The sequence below is a fragment of the Condylura cristata genome, unplaced genomic scaffold (genome assembly GCF_000260355.1).
Source record: "Condylura cristata isolate star-nosed mole 26May11 unplaced genomic scaffold, ConCri1.0 scaffold00017, whole genome shotgun sequence".
In the NCBI taxonomy this organism is placed as follows: Eukaryota; Metazoa; Chordata; class Mammalia; order Eulipotyphla; family Talpidae; genus Condylura; species Condylura cristata.
The window spans coordinates 3226025-3244180 of record NW_004567118.1 but is presented as its reverse complement, the minus strand read 5'-3'; the positions used below and the strand labels follow the sequence as shown (position 1 = coordinate 3244180).

At 59.4% G+C, this 18156-nt stretch overlaps 2 protein-coding genes across 3 annotated transcripts; both read right to left on the bottom strand.

Moving 5' to 3' along the window:
• Positions 1-1396: 1396 nt before the first annotated feature.
• DHX58 (DEXH (Asp-Glu-X-His) box polypeptide 58) lies at positions 1397-9364 on the bottom strand. Its single transcript, XM_012726700.1, has 13 exons — positions 9296-9364; positions 8879-9047; positions 8532-8733; positions 8002-8192; positions 7689-7805; positions 7036-7162; positions 6631-6822; positions 4929-5182; positions 4040-4189; positions 3772-3933; positions 3037-3227; positions 2062-2158; positions 1397-1838 (listed from the first exon to the last, which is right to left on the bottom strand). Exons 2-13 carry the CDS (start codon positions 9044-9046, stop codon positions 1656-1658), a joined length of 2034 nt encoding a protein of 677 aa, XP_012582154.1. The 5' UTR covers position 9047; positions 9296-9364; the 3' UTR covers positions 1397-1655.
• Positions 9365-9713: 349 nt separating this feature from the next.
• KAT2A (K(lysine) acetyltransferase 2A) lies at positions 9714-16967 on the bottom strand. Of its 2 annotated transcripts, none has more exons than XM_004684175.2 (18): positions 16578-16967; positions 16316-16439; positions 15846-15991; positions 15678-15767; positions 15231-15412; positions 14950-15141; positions 13753-13859; positions 13468-13578; positions 13249-13385; positions 12960-13168; positions 12631-12757; positions 11729-11839; positions 11264-11407; positions 10944-11058; positions 10820-10856; positions 10678-10741; positions 10455-10539; positions 9714-10335 (listed from the first exon to the last, which is right to left on the bottom strand). In XM_004684175.2, exons 1-18 carry the CDS (start codon positions 16914-16916, stop codon positions 10142-10144), a joined length of 2514 nt encoding a protein of 837 aa, XP_004684232.1. In that variant the 5' UTR covers positions 16917-16967; the 3' UTR covers positions 9714-10141. The 2 variants fall into 2 exon arrangements, with proteins under 2 accessions (XP_004684232.1, XP_012582073.1); XM_012726619.1 differs by having other exon boundaries at positions 13249-13388; positions 16578-16924.
• Between the last annotated feature and the right edge of the window lie 1189 nt (positions 16968-18156).

Below are 18156 nucleotides of genomic sequence, written 5' to 3'. Positions count from 1 at the left end.
GGATTTAGGCCGCGGTGGAGGGAGCCAAGCGGTAGGTGCCCAGGTCCCACTTGCCCCCCCATCGTTGCTCTCCCTGCCACACAGCTCCCCCCACCTCCATCCCCAGTGCCAGCTCAGGCCCCTCAGCTGTCACGGTTTAGCCCTGGAATGACAGGCCTCCGGACTCCGTGAGTCTAGCCGCGTTCAAGGCCGAAGGGCTTAGCACCCCTGGGTCCCTGCCCGCCTCCCTCTGCCCCTACTCGCTAATTTTATTGACCCCTAAAAAGCACGTTGCTGGCAGGAGAGGTAACTGAAGGCTAAGGCTGGAACTGGAACCTCACCCTCCATAGAAGAAAGGTCACTGAGGCAGGAAGATGCTGGGAGCCGCACAGTGCTTGATCTGCCTCTACCCTGAGGCAGGCCCAAGGATGTAGCAGGAAGGAAGGAGGTGAGATGGCAGGAAGGACTGCCATTCTGCCCTCAAATCTCTGCCCTATCCCCCCTCCCCCTTGAAGGTGACTCCTGCCTGCTGGGTCTCTGACTACAGAAATAGCCCTTTCCCTGAAGAATCAACCTAGATCTTGCCTTTTTCTTTCTTGTTAAAATGAGAACAAAAAATTCAGGCCTTTATAACTTCCTCCACCCCCATGTCTACCGGAGCTGCACCCCACACTTCCTGGACCTCAGCCTCTCCCAGCACAGGAAGAAGATCTGGGGGTCAGGGAAAGATGGAGACGGTTATATAGGCTGAAGCCCATTATAGGGCAGAGAGGGTAGGAAGGCTTTGCCTTCTCGGTGACTCAAATTTAGGGCTTTGACAATCTCTTCAAACAAGGTTACATGATAGCCCCAAAGAGGGGTGCTCAAAAAAAGCAAGCCTTCGTATTAAAAATGCTCTACAAAGCAGAGGGGTAGGGAGGGCTGGGAAGACATTGCCATGGGAATGACGAAACTTTACACTATAAATATGAACAGTTTTTGTCAGCTGTACCTCGCTGGATATTTTAAAAATACCATAATTTGGGGGCCCTCCCTGATGGCACAAGGGGTTAAAGCGCAGCATTATGAAGCTGTCCACAGCCACTGCAGCAGAAGTTTAGTGACCTGCATGGAGCAGCAGACCTCTCCTGACCTGCCCGCTGCTCCCCTCAGCAGTGTACTTTGTCGATCTGCCTGTTCTGCTCCCCACTCTGTCTCTGGTGAATCCTCTCACCCCTTGCACCTCTGGCCTGTACCCCAGTTCTTGTATGCATAAATAAACAAATCTTCCAAAAATTAAATTAAAAATACTATAATTACATCAATTTTCCTTTTGTTTTATTTTTAATTTATGAGGAGCCTCAAAAAATAGAAGTGGTCTTGGCAGGGAAGGAAAGCTGAGGGGATTCCTGACATAGTCCAGGAGGTTGAGTCTTTACCCCACCGCCACTCACACAAAGTATCTGAGTGTGAGAAGGGTCTGGGTTGAGCTGTGGCCTTCCAGCTGCCTCCTCAGTGTGGAAGTCCACCCAGCCTAGGAGTCTCAGTTCCCTCCCGGTGGCTGGTCAGCACTCTGCTGGCAGCTGATGACTCAGGCAGGAGGGGCCTGGACCCAGGCTCGGCTCAGGGGAGAGTATGGCTGCGGTGGATTCTCCTGCCCCCTGCAGCCTGGTCCAGGTACTGCAACAGCAACGTGGTCAGTCCAAGAAGCCAGGGACTTGCTGGGCACAGTACTGCACATAGTTGAAGTCAGGCACAGAGAAGGGCACGCGGGACCACTGCCTGGCCTGGATTCGTCCTCGAGGTGTGTCCAGAAGCATGCTGCGGACTTTGAGTGCTGGAAGTTTCACTGATTTGTAGATCATCTGCAGACCCCAGACCTGGAGTGGAAAGAGACAACTAGGTCTAGATTTCTGCCTGGGTCTGGACTTCACTTCTCAGGCTGGGGTTCTTTGTCATGCAAGTAAAGTCTGAGGGGTCTCCCACCTCACACTGACAGCTATATCCCCCATTACATTGTGGGCTCCCTGAGATGGGGTAGAGCACCACCCTCAGCTGAGGACTGCTAGAGACTGGCGTTGAGGGCTCTGGCCAATCACTTACCTCCCCACAGTTCTTACAGCTAATTGCACCCCCAGGATGCCAGTCCTTGAAGTCTCTGCCAATGTTCACGGGCTGCGTGGAGACGTTATAGTAGATCCTGGAGAGAATGGAAGAGACCATAGCCCTCAGAGACCCCTGCACCTCTCCCTAGCCCCCGGTCTCACACCCTCCTGCTTGCTGAGACTTCTTCCTGGCCCTTGGGCCTGCCTGCACAGGGCTGGGAGATTCAATACGCTCTGCCCGTGCCATCTGTGTTTCACTCCCTTCTGCCCAAATTCAAACCTAGCACTGCCCACCGGCGTGATTTCAAGTTTCCCTGTGGATCTCCCTGCCCTGAGAGTGATCTAAACACCAAAATCTGACCTTAGCATCCCTTTGTTCAAAATTCACCACCTACTGTGTAAACTTCTGCCCTGACCTTCCTCTGCTCCACACGTTCATAGAACCTAGTCCTTCATGGCTTCTTCCTCTCAGGTCCTCAAGACTTACTCCTGTTGCCTCATTTTCCATCTTCATCTTCTCACATTCTAGAGCAATAATCCTTCCTTCAAGGCCTGATGGAAATGCTCTCTTCAAGTGAGAGCACCTGCATGGCAACCCCTGGCACTGTGCCCTGGCACAGGTTGGTGTCTAAGAATTGCTTACTGAGTGAATGATGGAGGACAGGCAGCTCCTCTGTGAGGGCAGAGGAAAAGGAGATGACCTAGGGGCGACCAGAGTGGGTAGGACCAGGGACCAGTTTGTAGCCCTTTGGCGTGGCCCTGAACCCTCGCTCTTGCTCAACCAGGTAGTGGCTGCCAGGCTCGGGCCAGTCACAGCCTCGCTTGAGCCTCTACTTCCTCACCTGTAAAATGGGGTGATGACAAAAACCAGTCTAACTAGCCCTTTTAACCTCCCCAGCTCTCAAAGTGCTGTCTGGATGCTTCTCAGTCCCTCACACCCCCGCATCCTGACCACACATTCCACAGGTCTTACGAGAAGTTGGGGTTCACGTTGACGTGGTGCGCGCGCTCCACCTTCTGCAGGTCGCTCCCGTGGCCCACGGCCTCCATGCAGTTGACACAGAGGAGCCGCACGCACTCCGCGGGGAACTGCTGCTGTCGCCGCTCTCGGTCGGCAGCCTGGGCTGCCCGCTTCCCCAGGGCCGCCAGCTGCAGGTCCCGGATCTGGCGGGAGGGACACCAGGCCGGGGCAGGCTGGAGTCAAGGGCCCTGAGCCCAGGGACGCTCCCGGGGACAGAGGGAGCTGCTGGAAACAGCCCTGGGTGTGAAGATGATATTGGTGCTGGCCCAGTGGTGGGGGTGGGGAGATTCTCACAGAACCCCTCTTCTCTCTTTGGAGGCTTTCATGCAAAGCTGTGTCTTTGCTTTTAGTGGCAAGCTGAAGGAGGTGCATACACATGTTAATTTTCAGTACTGGGCACCTCAAAATTGTGTCATAATATTTCTCTAATAGAAAGATAAAATGAAGTCCAGTTTTTAAAAGTTGCCTTGAATAGAACATTAACATCGCTAGTCGTTATGCTGGGAAAGTGGGGTACCCAGAACCATCCAGGACAAGGCTGGAGGACAGTGACCCTGGGCAATGGGGGGCTGATTCGGTCCTGGGTGGAGGAGTGGGGGACAGGAGTGCCCGTGGGTGCAGGTGGGCTTTCCCGGCAGTGTCCTCAGCACCCCCCCAGCCCTGCAGGTCTGCAGGCTGCCCACAGACCTTGGCCTGGTATTTGGCTGGGTCCATGTCCTGCACCACGGCCACTGCCTGCTCCATCAGCTTCTCCAGGGCCTCGTTGGTCTGTTCCCGCTGCAGCTCCCGGCTGCCCTCATTTGCCACAAAGGAGTAAATGCTCTGATCAGCCCGTGCCCTGCCCCTGGCCTGGAAAGAGAAATAGGGGGGGGGAGGGCGTGAGGGGTTGGGGTTCCACCCAGGATCCTTCAGGGCTGTCAGGGACAGGGGTAGAGTGGACGGAGGGGCTGGGCACCTGGACCATGGAGATTTCGTTGCTCAGCAGCCCGTAGCGCACCACCACGCTGCAGCCGGGGATGTCCAGGCCCTCCTCTGCCACACTCGTGGCCACCAGAAGGTTCAGGGTGCCCTCCCGGAATTCCCGGATCACCTCTTGCTGGTCCTTCTGTTGTGGGGGGAGGGGGAACCGATATAGAAAGGAGGTGATAGGTGTGTGGGTTCTGCCCACCCTCCCTCCAGTGCAGCCTCCCAGGCCTTTCACTCAGACTTGCTCCTTCTCCCTCAGAAACCTGAGTCCCCACCTTCCTCTCCTGAATCCTCAGGATTTTGGGCCCTCCCTGGTGGCACAACGGGTTAAAGGGTTAAAGCACATCACTGCAAAGGTCGCTGCAGCCGTTCCAGCACCAGTTTGATCCCCAGCCAGGGATCGACCCACGTAGCGTGGCAGACCTCTCCTGACCCGCCTGCTGCTCCAGGCGGTGTGTTTCGGTCAATCTGCCTGTTCTGCTCCCCGCTCTGTCTCTGGTGAACGCTCCCACTGCCCCTGTGCCCCAGTTCTGTATGCATAAAAAAATAATAAATCTTAAAAAAAATCCTCAGGATTTTCCCAACCCCCAGTTGCTGCTCCTTCAGTTTAAGAATCCCCAGGACCCCTTTTCCCTCAGGGAGCCTCAGGCCTTTGATACCAATCTTGAGGATCTATATGATCTATATCATTCACCTCTTTCCTCAGAGACATTAGAGACCATGCCCCCCAAACTGGGGGTTTCAGGGCCCACTTCTGTCCCCAAGCTCTCTGCTCCTCTGGCTGATACCCCATCCCTGCCCCCACCTCTGCATGCTAAAGACCCCGTTCCCTCCCCTGACAATCTCTCAGCCTCAGAACCTGGCCTGGAAGCCCACACCTGGGTCATGTGGGTGCTCTGGCTGGTGTTCCCAGCCCCGATCAGCAGCTTGGCCCTGATGTCCATGCTCCGCAGCTTGGGGTGTTGCTGGAGCCAGAGCAGCAAGGAGAAAGCATTCTGGCGTGTCCGGGTGAAAATGATGCCCCGGTGACTGTCAGGGCATCTGAACTGCTCCTGCAGGATCTGTTCCAGCATTTCCAGTTTGGGGTTCTCTGGACCCTGAGCTGCCAGTTGAGTCAGTTTGTTCTTGTGGTCTGTAAAAAAGCCCAAAGCTAAAGCACAGGGCTCAGGGCTGGAAGAGGGCCTGGCCGGGCTGGGGCTGGAGGTGTGCTGTGAGCTCACAGGGGCTGTGAGCTCATGGGGAGAGGCCTGAAGGGAGAGGACCTGGAGTACCCGCTCCTGCCAAACAGCCCCCCGCCACACTTCAACACTCCGCCAGGCCAGCCTCAAGGCAGCGGGCCTTACAGCAGGAGCCCCGGGCGAGTCCTTGCCCACATGCCTCGCCCCGCACCCTCTTCTCCCAGCTGCCTCATGCTGACCTCTCCCCAGGACAGATTTAACCTCAGGTCTTGCTCCCCAACTTTTGCTGAAGCCTCCAGCTTTGAATCTCATCTTCTGACAACCTCACTTTAAGGGTCTCATCAGTGACAGTTCCAACTAAATGCTTTGGAAGAAAAAACAAAACACCTCCTTGCTGGGCTTCTCTGTGGTGCAAGGGTTTAAGTCTCAGCAGGATGCCGCTATCGGCAGCCACTTTTGATCCCAGGGAGCCATGAGCTGACCCACAGGGCACCTCCTGTCTCGTCTGCTGCTCCCCTCAGCAGTGTATTTCAGTAGATCCACCTGTTCTGCTCCCCACTCTATCTCCTCTTACCCCTACACCTCTGGCCTGCACCCCAGCTTTTTTTTTTTTCAAAGATTTATTTATTTATTTATTAGTACAGAACTGGGGTACAGGTCAGAGATGCGGAGGGTGAGAGGGTTCACCAGAGACAGAGTGGGGAGCAGAACAGGCAGATCGACGAAGTACACTGCTGAGGGGAGCAGCGGGCGGGTCAGGAGAGGTCTGCCACGCCATGTGGTCACCTCCGGGGCAGGCGAGGATCGAACTCATGCGGAAGCGGCTCGATTCTCAGTGCTGTGCTTTAACCTGCTGCGCCACCAGGGAGGGCCTGCACCCCAGCTTTTTTATGCATAAGTAAATAAAGTACCTCTTTGCTGGCAGCTTCATTTGTATGTCTGCAAACCTTCTCAATGCTCAGACATAGAAATGTTCATAAAATTGGGGTGCACTGGCCCTCCCTGGTGGCACAGCGGTTAAAGCACAGCACAGAGAAGCTAAAGCCACTTCCGCATGAGTTCGATCCCCGCCTGCCCTGGAGGTGACCACATGGCGTGGCAGACCTCTCCTGACCCGCCCGCTGCTCCCCTCAGCAGTGTACTTCGTCCATCTGCCTGTTCTGCTTCCCCTCTGTCTCTGGTGAATCCTCTCACCGCCCCTGAGCCTCTGGCCTGCACCCCAGTTCTGTATGCACAAATAAATAAATCTTTAAAAAAAATTGGGGTGCACAGAATGAGGACATACATCTTTTGTCATGATCTTGACTTTCGGTGAGAAACAGGGTCCCACTAAGCTGTGTGCCCCCCCCCACCCTGCTTTGGTGCCTGGGCCCTGCAGACGGTTTCCCCTGCTGCCTCTCACCGTCGAACAGCGCCAGCAGCCAGCGCTCAGCACGCAGGATGTGGGCCTTGGTGGCACGCTCCTGGTCGTAGAAATCCTGGAGCAGCGCCAGGGCGTCCGCGGAGCGCACAGTGTCGTGGATGAGCAGCGCGTCGTTGTAACGCCGCAGGTGAAGTGCGTAGACACGCCGCTCCTGGTGGCCGGCCTCGGCCGCTGCGGACAGCCAAGGGGCACAGGGTCGGAGAGGCCCCCTCTAGCCCTGAGGTCATCTGGGGGAGTTTGGTGGGGGCTGACGGTAGGGAGGGTGTGTGGAGTACTGGAAGTTTTGGGGGATTGGTGGGAGGAGGGGGAGATGGGGGGGCCCCTTCATGCCCAGACTTGGTTGCCCGGAAAAGCCCCCACGTCCCACCTGCCCGGCCCTCTCACCCGCTCGGCTCAGTCCCACCACCTGCCCCTCATAGGCCTGGGTCCCGAAGGTCCGACTCAGCTCAGGCATGTCCAGCTGGTCATGGACTTGGTCCATGATGTTCTTAATCATGTCCCCGAACGGGTCCTGGAGGAAGAGAGTGAGGGGACCCCCAACCACACCCTGAATGTGCGCCCAGAGGGCCAGGTGCCCCCACGCCCAGTGATCTCTGCCCGGCTACCCCGTCCCTCCTTGCCCTGCCACGGTGGCATGGAGCGCAGCGAGCTCCAGAGGAAGGTGACGGAGGAGAGGCTGGAGGCAGAGGTCTCGCCTGCACTTGACTCCTGCCCTGTCTCCACCCCTACGTGTCCTTGACCTCTGACCTGAGGTTAGTAACAGCCCCGCCACAGCAGACACCAGGCAGTGTCCACAGGAGCTGGAAGAGCCTCAGGACAAAGTGACCGCGCATTTTGGTTTGCAAAGCACTGGCCGTCGTAGACAGATGCCCACGGTGGAGGCAACAAAGCAGGCTGTGGGCACAGACCGTATCGCAGGGAGGGCAGTGCAGGCTGGATACGCGAGGAAGCAACCTGGAGTCCCTGCTCGTGAGCAGGAGGTCGGGGCGCAACCCCCAGGGGCTCGCACTTCAGCCCTTCCCTGCCCTGGCCCATACCTGGCCGCGCTTCTGGCAGAGGTCATACTGCTTGGTGGGCTGGTGGCTGTACTCCTGCAGCTGCGGAAGGCTGTCCTTGGGGGACATGATCCGCCACGTGTCCAGGTTGGCACAGAGCTGTGGCCACGGAAAAGGGCTCACTGGGGTGACGGTGTGGGCCCTGGGGGCAACGTGGGGAGCTTTGGGACAGGGCGGGTCCCTGCCAGGAGAGGAGAGCCTGAGGCAGGGCCCGGGGAGTCTGGCAGACTGGGGGGAGGGAACTGGGCTGTCCCTGCTGGTGTGTGTGTGGGGGGGTCACAGGCGCCAAGCTGACCTGCAGGATGTGGTTGATGGCCCCGCTGAGCACGGAGGCCCCGCCCGTGCCGGGCGAGGCGGTGAGGCCCAGCACCTGGGGCAGGGGCTTCCTCCTCTGGAGTTTATGCTCGAGGTACTGGCTCAGGATGACGTTGTAGACAGTGTCCTTGTGTGTGTGGTGACACTCGTCCACCACGAGCAGGGAGAAGGCTGGGGTACAGGAGAGGACTGTGACTTGCACGCAAAGCCCTCGGCCCTCCTGCTGTCTCATGCAGTCCCTGCAGCCCATCACAGTTTGTAGCCAGGGCCCTGAGAAAGGGCCAGGTGGGGATGATCTAGCCCATCGGATGGGGTAGTAAACTGAGGCTCAGCTGGGAAAGGCACTGGCCCGGGATCCTGCACTGCCGCCAGGTCTGTTTCTACTCGAATGCGTGCGGGGGTGCGGCGAGGGTGCCTGGGTCCCCCAGATTCCCCAGCACCTTTACCAGAAGCGTGCCGGGACGGGCAGGCGGCCGCCCTCAGCTGTGCGGACCCTGCCCACAGCCTCACCACTGAGCTCCACGTGCTCCTCCTCCTGGGGGCTGCCCAGCGCCATGTGCAGCAGCTCGGCGGTGCAGATGATCAGGTCGTGTGCCCTGGCCAGGTAGGCAAAGCCAGCTCGCAGCCCCATGTCCCCACTCAGGGCAGTGATGGCCCAGCGGCTGCCCAGCATGCGGCGGAACTCCTCGCGGTGCTGGGTCACCAAGTGCACCTGGGAGCGGAGGGGCAGCAGTGGGCGGGGTGGGGGCGGGGTGGAGCCGCAGAGGGGAAGGGAGGACCGGCTGGTGGCCTGGCCAAGGCCAGTCACTGGGAGGCACCGCAAGAGCGGAGGTCTGGCGAGGGAGGAGGCCACTCACCCTGTTGACCAGTACAACCACCTTGGCTCCCTGCACAGTCTCCAGGTGTCTCTTGGTCACGTAAGCAGCTGCTCGGGTCTTCCCCGTGCCCGTGGGCAGCCAGATGATGATGTTCTTGCCTTCCAGGGCAGGCATGATCACCTCCCACTGGTAGGGTCGCAGCTCCATTCTAGGAAGGGCAGGGGCCTCAGACCCTGGTCCCCCCCCACCTCCCCCCCAGGGCTGGGGGCTCAGCCCCCCCTCACTCCCAGCCATAGCCCCCCTCGGAGCTAACATCCTCTGCCCTCTCCCTGCTAGCTGGAGAAACTGCCGTTGCTGGGGGTTCCTTGCCGCTGGAGGAAGGACAGGGCATCAGAGGCACTGGCCAGGGCCCTGATCTGGCGGCAGCCAAGACAGGAGTGACATAAACTACTGTACCTGCTGCAGGTGGCCTGCCGCCGCCAGAGCCCCTGTGTGCTGAACCTGCCGCTCCGCTCCGGGCCGCTGGGCTTGGCTGAGATGGGAAACGGAAACTGAAACCAAGGGGAGGAGCCAGCCCAGTGTACATTATGACCTTAGGAATGCCCCTTCTCCAGTCAGAAACCAGAATCGCTGACACAAGACACCCCTTCTGTTGGGTCCTACTAGAATGCCAGTTACTCTCCCCTTTCCCCAGCCCCCCACTGGGGCAGCCAGTTGCTAGGCAGGTCCCACACGGGCACCAGATTAGGCAGGAATGAGGTGGGGTGGCACCCCCCCACAACCCTGAAAAGTCACGGGGTCTAGCTTGTGGGAAGTGTGGGGCGCAGGGGTGCCTGCCAGTTGGGGGCTCTAAGGAAGAAAGGATCACACAGAGGAAAAAAAAAAAGAGCTTTATTGTTCCCTCCAAGGGATTAATGCCAGGAAACAAATGGTCCCCGTGTCCCCCACCTCTGGGGCGACAGACCAACAGAACAGTGCAGGGTGAGGCACGGCCCCTCCTCTCGGGGCTGCACTTTCAGCCCCTGAAGCTGCAGTAGGCAACCCTGCCCTTGAGGAAGCAGCTGCCCAGCCGGCCGGGCTCCCGGACTCCGTAGCTGTGGGGGCCAGCGGTGAGGGCATCTCTGGGTTCACCCTCTGGCCCAGCACTCAGGACCCAGGAAACAGCTCCCCAAGGTCAGACACAAGGGTGGGACAGAGCTGCAGACTGGGGGGCGGGGCGCCAGGGGTCAGAGAGGGTCACAGAGCCCTGGGGAGGCCGAGGCGGAGGCCATTCCGCGTGGAGGCTGAGGTCCAAAGCCACCCCTACTTGTCGATGAGCCCCCCCTCCTTGAGCTTGAAGTAGAAGAACTTCTCCAGGGCGCTGGCGCAGCGGCAGTACTCGCTGTCGGGGGGGTTGTACTCGCGGCAGTTGGCGATGACCCGCTGCAGGTCGGCCACGAAGAGCTTCCGGGTGACGTAGTAGCGGCTCCGCAGCCGCTCCGTCATGGTCTTCAGGTCTGGGGCGGCAGAGGGGGCCGTCAGGGCGGGGACAGCCCTGGCTGCCCGTGGTGGGACACGGGGCGGCGGGGTCCCCCGCCCCAGGGGCAGCAGGAAGGCGGGGGCGGAGCATCCTCACCGATGGGGAAGCGGATGACCTCGTAGTAGTCCGGGGCCTCTGACTTCTTCACAGGCTCCATGAAGGGCCAGGCACTGGGGTGCGACTGGAGAGGAGAAGCGCCTTCGGGTCGGGCCCCCGTGCCCCGAGCCCGGCTCAGGCCTGCCACTTGCCACCCGCCCGACTGGGACCTGCAGCCATAGCTACCGATCAGGGACCCCCGAAGGGAACCTGGTCTCCTCACCTTGATCTGGGCCAGCAGGTTTTTGAGGGTTGTATAGAGCTGGTCAGGGTCCTTCAGCTCCTTCCTGGGGTGAAAGATGTCAAGGCTGAGGGTCCTGGGCCCCGTGCCTCCCCAGCTCCCCCTCCCTCCATTCAACACTCACCCCTTCTCCTTCCCCAGAGGCTTCCAGCCTGTCTCTCCTGCAAAGCGGGCAGTAAGGAGAACATGACTAAGAATGCCTGTCCACACCCCAAGCAGGGCGCACCTCCCCCAAGACCCCTGCTCACGAATGCCGGGGACGCTCTCCACAGGGATCTGCCTCACACCCTCCTTGAAGCAGCTGAGCCCAGGGTAGACCTTTCGGATCTGAGCCTGCTTGCGCTCAATCAGCTTCTTGATGATCTGAGGGGAGGGCCTGGGGGGTCAACTCCAGCCCAGGAACAAGCCTGACCCCCAGCCACTGAGTCCAGGCACCTCCCCACCCAGCTCCAAGAGGCAGCGCAAGAACCGAGACCCCGGCCACCCCGCGCTGACGCCCACACGTGCTCAGCCCCGCGCACGTCGCAAAAAGCCCCTGACAAGGTGCGCAAGACACCGCACACACAACCTCCTTCTGCTTCTTGATGATATGGGACAGCTCCGTGTAGGGGATCCGAGGGTTCAGTTCGCACTCCATCAGCGTCGCGCCCTCATAGTCCTTAATGTAGCCCAGGTATCGGCTCTTGGGCACCTTGATGTCCTTGGAGAAGCCCTAGGGAGCGGCACCAAGGCCCAGTCAGTGGGCCCGTCCGATGCCTCTGGCGCGCCTGCCCTCCCCGGCACACGTCCCCTCTGCAGGTTCCCAGCACAGGGCTCTGCGTTGTGTGGACTCAGTCAGCTCAGCTCACCCCGGGAGCCTCCCGATCCTGGCATTCCTGCTGCCTTCTCGACCCAGATCTTCACTCGGGCAGAGAGGAAGGCAGGCATGAGGCACTTCTCCACAGTGGGAGATGGAACAGCAGACCCACACCAGGGGGTTACCGGCATGACCCCCAACACCCAGCAGGCAGGTGTGGGGTGCGGCAAGGGTCACCTGTTTTTTGAAGTAGCCAATGGCGTACTCGTCGGCATAGGTGAGGAAGTAGAGAATGTTGTGTTTGATGTGATACTCCTTCAGGTGGTTCATCAGGTGAGTCCCATAGCCCTGTGGGGGAGGTGAGCAGGTGGGCGTGGCGCCGGCAGGTGAGAAGGCAGGTGAGAAGAGGGGGCGGGCTGCCGCATGGGCCGAGTCAAGGGGTCCAGGGCAGGCAGGAGGGAGGGGGCGTACGGGGAGAAGAGCGAAGGCTGCTGGTCTCTTAGGTGCTTACTGTGGGTCAGGTGCCAGGGACAGTGCCTTAGACCAGTTCTCATGAGGCAGGTACTATTACCTTCATGTCACAAAAGGAAAAACTGAAACTCAGCCATGTAGGAAACGTACTCAAGGCCAGGCGGCCAGCCAGGCGGGGCAGGGCCCAAAGCCCATCAGAAAGCTGCCGGCCTCCAGGCTCGGAAGTGGGCAGAAGGGGACGGCAAGGGGGCTGCTCGTCACAGCCTCTGAACCCTGAGGAGACACGCTGCCTCTGACACCTGTCTGGGCCGGGAGGCACCATTCAGATCTGGGTTATGTCAACAGGAGAACCCGGGGATGGCAGGTGGAATGTGCTGGAAGGACAGAACCAGGACTAGCACCCGGCGGGGGTGCTAAATCTACTCCCCGTGGTATGGGAGCTTTCTGAGATGAAGGAAACTCAGGTCTGTTTAAACGTGTCGCTGACTCCTGGGCCCCCTTGGCAACAGGTGTGTTCTCATCCCTCAGCCATACAAGTCCAAGTGCCACCTAGCGGGGACGTGAGGAACTGCGAGGCCACCGAAGAAGCGGGGGCATGAAGGTCCCCTCCTCTCTGACTGGTCCACACTGAGAAGTGGGGGGTGCCGGGACTGGGGGCACGCGCTCACCTTGACCTGCTCATTTGAGGTGACAGCACAGAAGACGATCTCTGTGAAACCCTGGGTAGGAAACATGCGGAAGCAGATCCCACCGATGACCCGCCCGTCCTTGATCAAGGCCAGAGTCTTGTGCTTCCTGAGGGGAAGGAGACAGAGTTCTGACTTGTACCCCAAATGCTCTTGAAGGACCCTCAGCCCTGGAGGCCTGAGCAGCATTCAGTGCTGGGAACCAAGAAGCAAGAGTCCTCAGAGGCGGCAGAAGAGGCAGGAGGGTGGGGAGGCCAAGGAGGAGAACCCCTGCGAGTGGGCCCAGGGTCGGGGTGCTCCTGGGGACGCACGGGTCAAAGACGAGGCGGGCGATATACTCCTTGGGCATGCGCGGCAGCTGATGGGAGAAGACGTTCTGCAGCCCCACAAGCCAGAGCAGCACCCGCCGGTTGGCCTTGGGCGTCAGCGAGTTGCCGATGACGTGGAACTCGATGATGCCGCGCCGCTCCTCCAGGCGGGCTGTCTCATCCCGGGCTGCGTTCGCCGACAGCAGGCTGGTCTGGGTGCCAGAGGAGGGGAGGTGAGCCAGGTCTCAGTGGATGCGGCCCCCCCCACGGGTCAGCAAGCCGGGCGGCCCACCTCGGGCCCCAGCATGGCAGCCGGGTCCGTGATGGTGAGCATGACCTCGTTGACCAGCTCCATGGGAATGTCGCCCATCACACGGAGTCGCTTGGCATCTTCCAGGGTCAGGTTCTCAGGCAATTTCCTCTTCTCACCTACTGGGGAGGTGGACAGGGTCTCCCAAGGATAGGAAGAAGCCGGGGGAGGGGTGAATGAGGTCAGAGGTCAAGTACCCACCTGGCATAGGCTCGGTCCCTCCGGAATCCAGACTCAAGGAGCTACTGCTGCCCCCGCCCATGGTGGGGCTGAAGATGGGGGTGCTGGGGACAACTGCAGCGCTGACTGTTGCTGAGACACAGGAAAACCAGGAGGCAGGGACTGATGGTGCTGCGGTCCCTCAGAGAGCTGGTCCTCCCCTTCCGGCTGGGCCTTTCCCCACTGCTGCCTGTGCAACCCCTCCTCCATGCGGGAGCGAGGTCAGCCGGGAAGGAAGGACAGGGGAGGCACCCATGTGGCACATACCTGGCCGGGGAACCAGTTGGGCCCCCTCTGAGGGTGGCATGGTGAAGCCCGACTCCCAGATCGGAGAGTTCGCCCCGTAGATCTCCTCCTCCAGCATGGACAGGAACCTGTGGGGGGGCACGTTCCCCCTTTGCTCAGCACCTCCCTCTTTTCAGCCGCAGCAAGACGCAAAACACAGGCGCCCCATGCCCCCAAGATGCCTCCCTCCCGGGGTGCAGCCAGACACCAAAGGGCTAGAGGCAGGTGGTGATAGATGCTGCCCGAGTGGAGGTGGCCGCCACTTTCTGCCCAGGGAGAGGCACAGCCCGTCCTTAGAGCCCCTAATGGCAGAGAGAACTGGACAAACTAGCACAGTGACAGTGGGCACAGGCAGGGCCACCAGGTGCTGTGTGTCCGGCGGGGCACCAGGCCCCCCAGGCCTTGGCATCAAGACGGGACTCAGGAGCTACCCTCTCATGCCACCTCTCATTCCTACCTGGAGATGGGAAGGCACTGGATGGCCTGAGTTAGTGAGTAAAGGCTTCTTGAACTGGGTGGCCAAGAACCAGGCTTCAAATGAGAGAAAGAGGCCCTCCTTGGTGGCGCAGGGGGCTAAAGCGCTATGAATCTATTCCAGGCCCTGCAGCACGAGCTCCATCCCCGGCCAGGGAGCAGACCTCTCCTGGCTCCCTGCTGCTCCCCTCAGCAGTGTTTTTCAATAGATCCACCTGTTCTGTTCCCCACTCTCTCTATTGAGTCCTCTCACCCCCTGCACCTCTGGCCTATACCCTAGTTCTTGTATGCATAAATAAATAATAATAAAAAAAAGAGAGAGAGAGAGAAAGTTAAGACAAAACCCAGGAAAATTATATTACAGAGAACAAGTGCAGGGGTCTAAGCACTTCATCTCCCACGTAAGAGGTGTCTGGTTTCCGGGAGCACTGTGGTGGGAAGGATTCCAGGGCCATGTCCACGGAGACAATCAGTAATGGCTACTGGGTGTGGGTGGGGAATTGTAAACATGTGGGCCAGTACCTGCCACCGCCAGACTAGTACATGCACAGGAAATGCTACAACTTGTGTCTGGGCCACGGGCAAGACGCCCAGCCCCAGAAGGTTCAAGGAGGGAGAGGAGGGGCCAACCCAGGAAGCCTTCCTGGGCAAAAGAGGACAACCGGAGGGTTCGGGGCAATCCTGACGGGCCAGAGTGGGCCTTACTTGGGGAAGTGGGTGAGGATGAGGGTTCTCTTCTCGGGCACCAGCTTGTCCTTCTCCACCCGGAACTTCTCCAGCAGCTGCCGCCTGGTCACAGTGAAGATGGAGCGGAGGAGGCTTCGCCCAAAGACATGAGTGGTCTCGTAGCGGGGGAGGCTGTCGCAGCTTTGGGGCACGTGGCAGTAACAGAGCCACCTGGGGGAGCAGACAGGCGGGGAGAGGGGAAGCTGCTGAAGCCAGGGTGGCTTCCACGCCTGCCCCGTGCTGTCACTGGCCGGCCCTACCTGGTGTAGTTGACCTTGTAGGTAGCCACGTCCTCGGCCTGAGACCTCTGCCGAAACTGGGCAGGCGTCTCAAGCTTCCAGTAGTTAAGGCAGAGCAGGAACATCTTTGAGAGCTCGAACATCGTCTGCCGCTCCCGGGGAGCCAGGTGACTAAACTTGTACTGCACGAAGTTCAGCACACCCTGAAAGGGGCAGGAGTTGTACCAAACCCAAAAATGGGTGAGCAGCCAGGGAGGTGCTTTCTGAGGGCAGGACATGGTCCCCCCCACACTCCTAGGATCTCTAGGAAGAGGAACTAGAGCCTCGGCGCACCTCCACCCCACCCCAGGCCCACGTTGGTTTCATCAAACAGCATTTCTCCTGTTCTCAGTCTGAGGAAGATGGAGCAAAAAGGCTCCCCACTCCCTCAAGAGGCTCCCAATTCTCTTACCACTTTCCTCATCTCACCTGCTCAATATTAGGCTTCTCAAATGGGGGGCTGCCGAGAGACCCCTCCACTACAGGCCGGGTCATCTGCAGGATGCATTTCCGCAGGAGCTGGAGGAGGAAGGTGCTGAGGTCAGGGCTGCAAGCCCCACAATCCTCACCTCCTCCACCCCCTCACAGGAAGCTCACCTTGAAGAGGTAGAAATAGACCTGCTTGGTGTCCGTGTCCTCCTCCTTGTGAACAGACATGAACAGGTTTTCCACGTCCACCACCATCCCCAGCAGCCGGTTAATCTCATCCTCTGACACGTTCTCCAGGTGGGACACGTGGTCAGCTGAAGAAGGACAGGCGGCAGAGTTGGGGAGAAGGGATCACACGGCTTCCTGATGCTCTTCAGCACCAGGCAGACGCAAGCTCAGTCCTCCCAAATAGTGCGGCAGCAACCAGTTAACCGCTGGTCAGCCCCTGGATGGCCTTGGGTATCTTCTGGGCTGGCAGATTTTCTTTCTCCTCCTTTGGGGAACACACCCCTCAACCCAACCGTTGCTAGGAGGCAACTTCGGTTTTCCAGAGCTGAGGCTCAGTGGCACCTGTGTGAGCAGGACCCAGCTCCTGCCCTCCACTCCCACCCTGTCTCCCAGTGCACTAGTTACCTCACCTAAAGGGTGCTCACAGCTGCGGCACAGCTCGCTCAGGTTGGCAGCTGGTTGCTGTAGGTCCATGCGGGGTGCAGTGGGGGGTTTGGGGTTTTTCCAGCCATTACACTTGCAGGTTTCATTGGCCTGAAGGCAGAAAGTTCAGTCAATGACCCTTATACTCGGGGGGCAAAAAAGCGCTCCCCAATCCGTTTTGCTCCCGTTCCCAACCGGGCCCTAGGATGCCCCAAGCCCCGCCCCCTTTGCCCCAGACCCCGCCCCCACCTTGCAAGCCGAGAAGACCCCGAGCTTCTCGAGCTTCTTGGCGCGCGGCAGTCCTCGGACTTGCGCCTTCCTCTGGCTGGCGCGCTGCTGCTGGCTCAGGCCGGGTCGAGCCGGATCCCCCCCGCTTCCGGTCCCCCCACTTCCTACCCCAGGCCCCCCAGTCCCGGCGCTCCCGGCCGGGGTTGCAGCTGGGGCCGGGGCTGGTGCCGGAGTGGGAGTCGGAGTTGGGGCGGAAGCCGGACTGGGGGCAGGAGTCGGAGTTGGGGCGGGGGCTGGGGACTGAAGGGGCCGGGGCTGCGAGGCCGGGGCCGGGGTCGAGGCCTGGGAAGGTTCCGCCATGGCCCCCGCAGCGGAGAGCGGCGCGGCGCTCCCAGCCCTAGGGCCGCATGGGCAACCGGCGTACTGTGCGCAGGCGTCGCTGCACCGGAGCATGATGGGAGTTGTAGTCTTGCACGGTCGCTCCCTTAGCCTCCAGCTGCCAGACTTTTCTGTCCTGCGAGTAGGTCCCAAAGAGCCAAACAAGGCCCGGGGCGGCACCCAAGACTGACCTCTGCTCAGTTCTACTCCCTCTTGAAAGCTTCCGGGATAGTCTAGATTGCTGTCTTCATGGGTAGGCAAAAGCATACCAGGAAACAGGTTTATGTTGGGGGTAAGTTGTGGGCTGTGTCCACCTCTCACACCCGAGGTAAACGCCCAGCCGTCCCACGCATCGAATACAGAACGACAGCTGCACAGATGAAAGAGCGGCACTTCTAGTTCTTGACCTATGAAGTGGTCATGCAAATGTATTGTCATAATTCAGTTGTATCCTTTTTGTGTACTTCTCTGTATATACCTCCTACTTCGACATAAAGTTTATTATAAAAGCACTGCGTGCCAGAGACGTGGCCGTGATCATGCAGGAGGACACGAGCCTGTCCAGGTGTTTGGGAGCAACTCCTGCCCCATGCAGTGGGCACTGGGAGAGGAGTGGCCCTGGAGCCCAGCCCTGGGTCTGTTGTGGTGGACCAACCTGAGTCCAATGAAGTATGAAGGTGGGAAGACAAAGCGCTGCCCCCGCCCCAATCCCACGGATGAAGAAATGCTTCATTTCTTGAGCCTGGTGACTCCATTTGATCTCACTTGGTGCCAGGAGGGGCTCCAGAGTCAGGCTCTGCTTTTCCAGCCTTGTTCAGTGGGTCCAATTGAGTCACAGACCCTGGCAGCCTTTGGGTGAGGATCTGAGAAAAGGGCAAGAGCCTTCATAAAAGCAGTAGGAAGGCTAGGGTGCTGACCTGATCAGGGTAGGAGGATGTGCAAAGCACACCTGAATTCTGCCAAGGTGAACTTCCAGGAAGTCAAGGGGGCCCAGCAGAATGGTGGAGCCAAACTGCAAAGGGCCTTTGAGCAGTGAGCATCTGGCTCTGGGCATCTGAGCACCATGCCCACAGCCTAGTGCCCTCGAACAGCAGTTGCTCACTCAGCAATGTTTTCTCCAGGAGCCAGGTGCACACAGGCATCCCAGCCTGCATTTGCTGAATAGAACCAGGAGGCCTTGCTCCCAGTGTGTCTGCTCAGGGAAGACCTGCCAGTTGCCAGG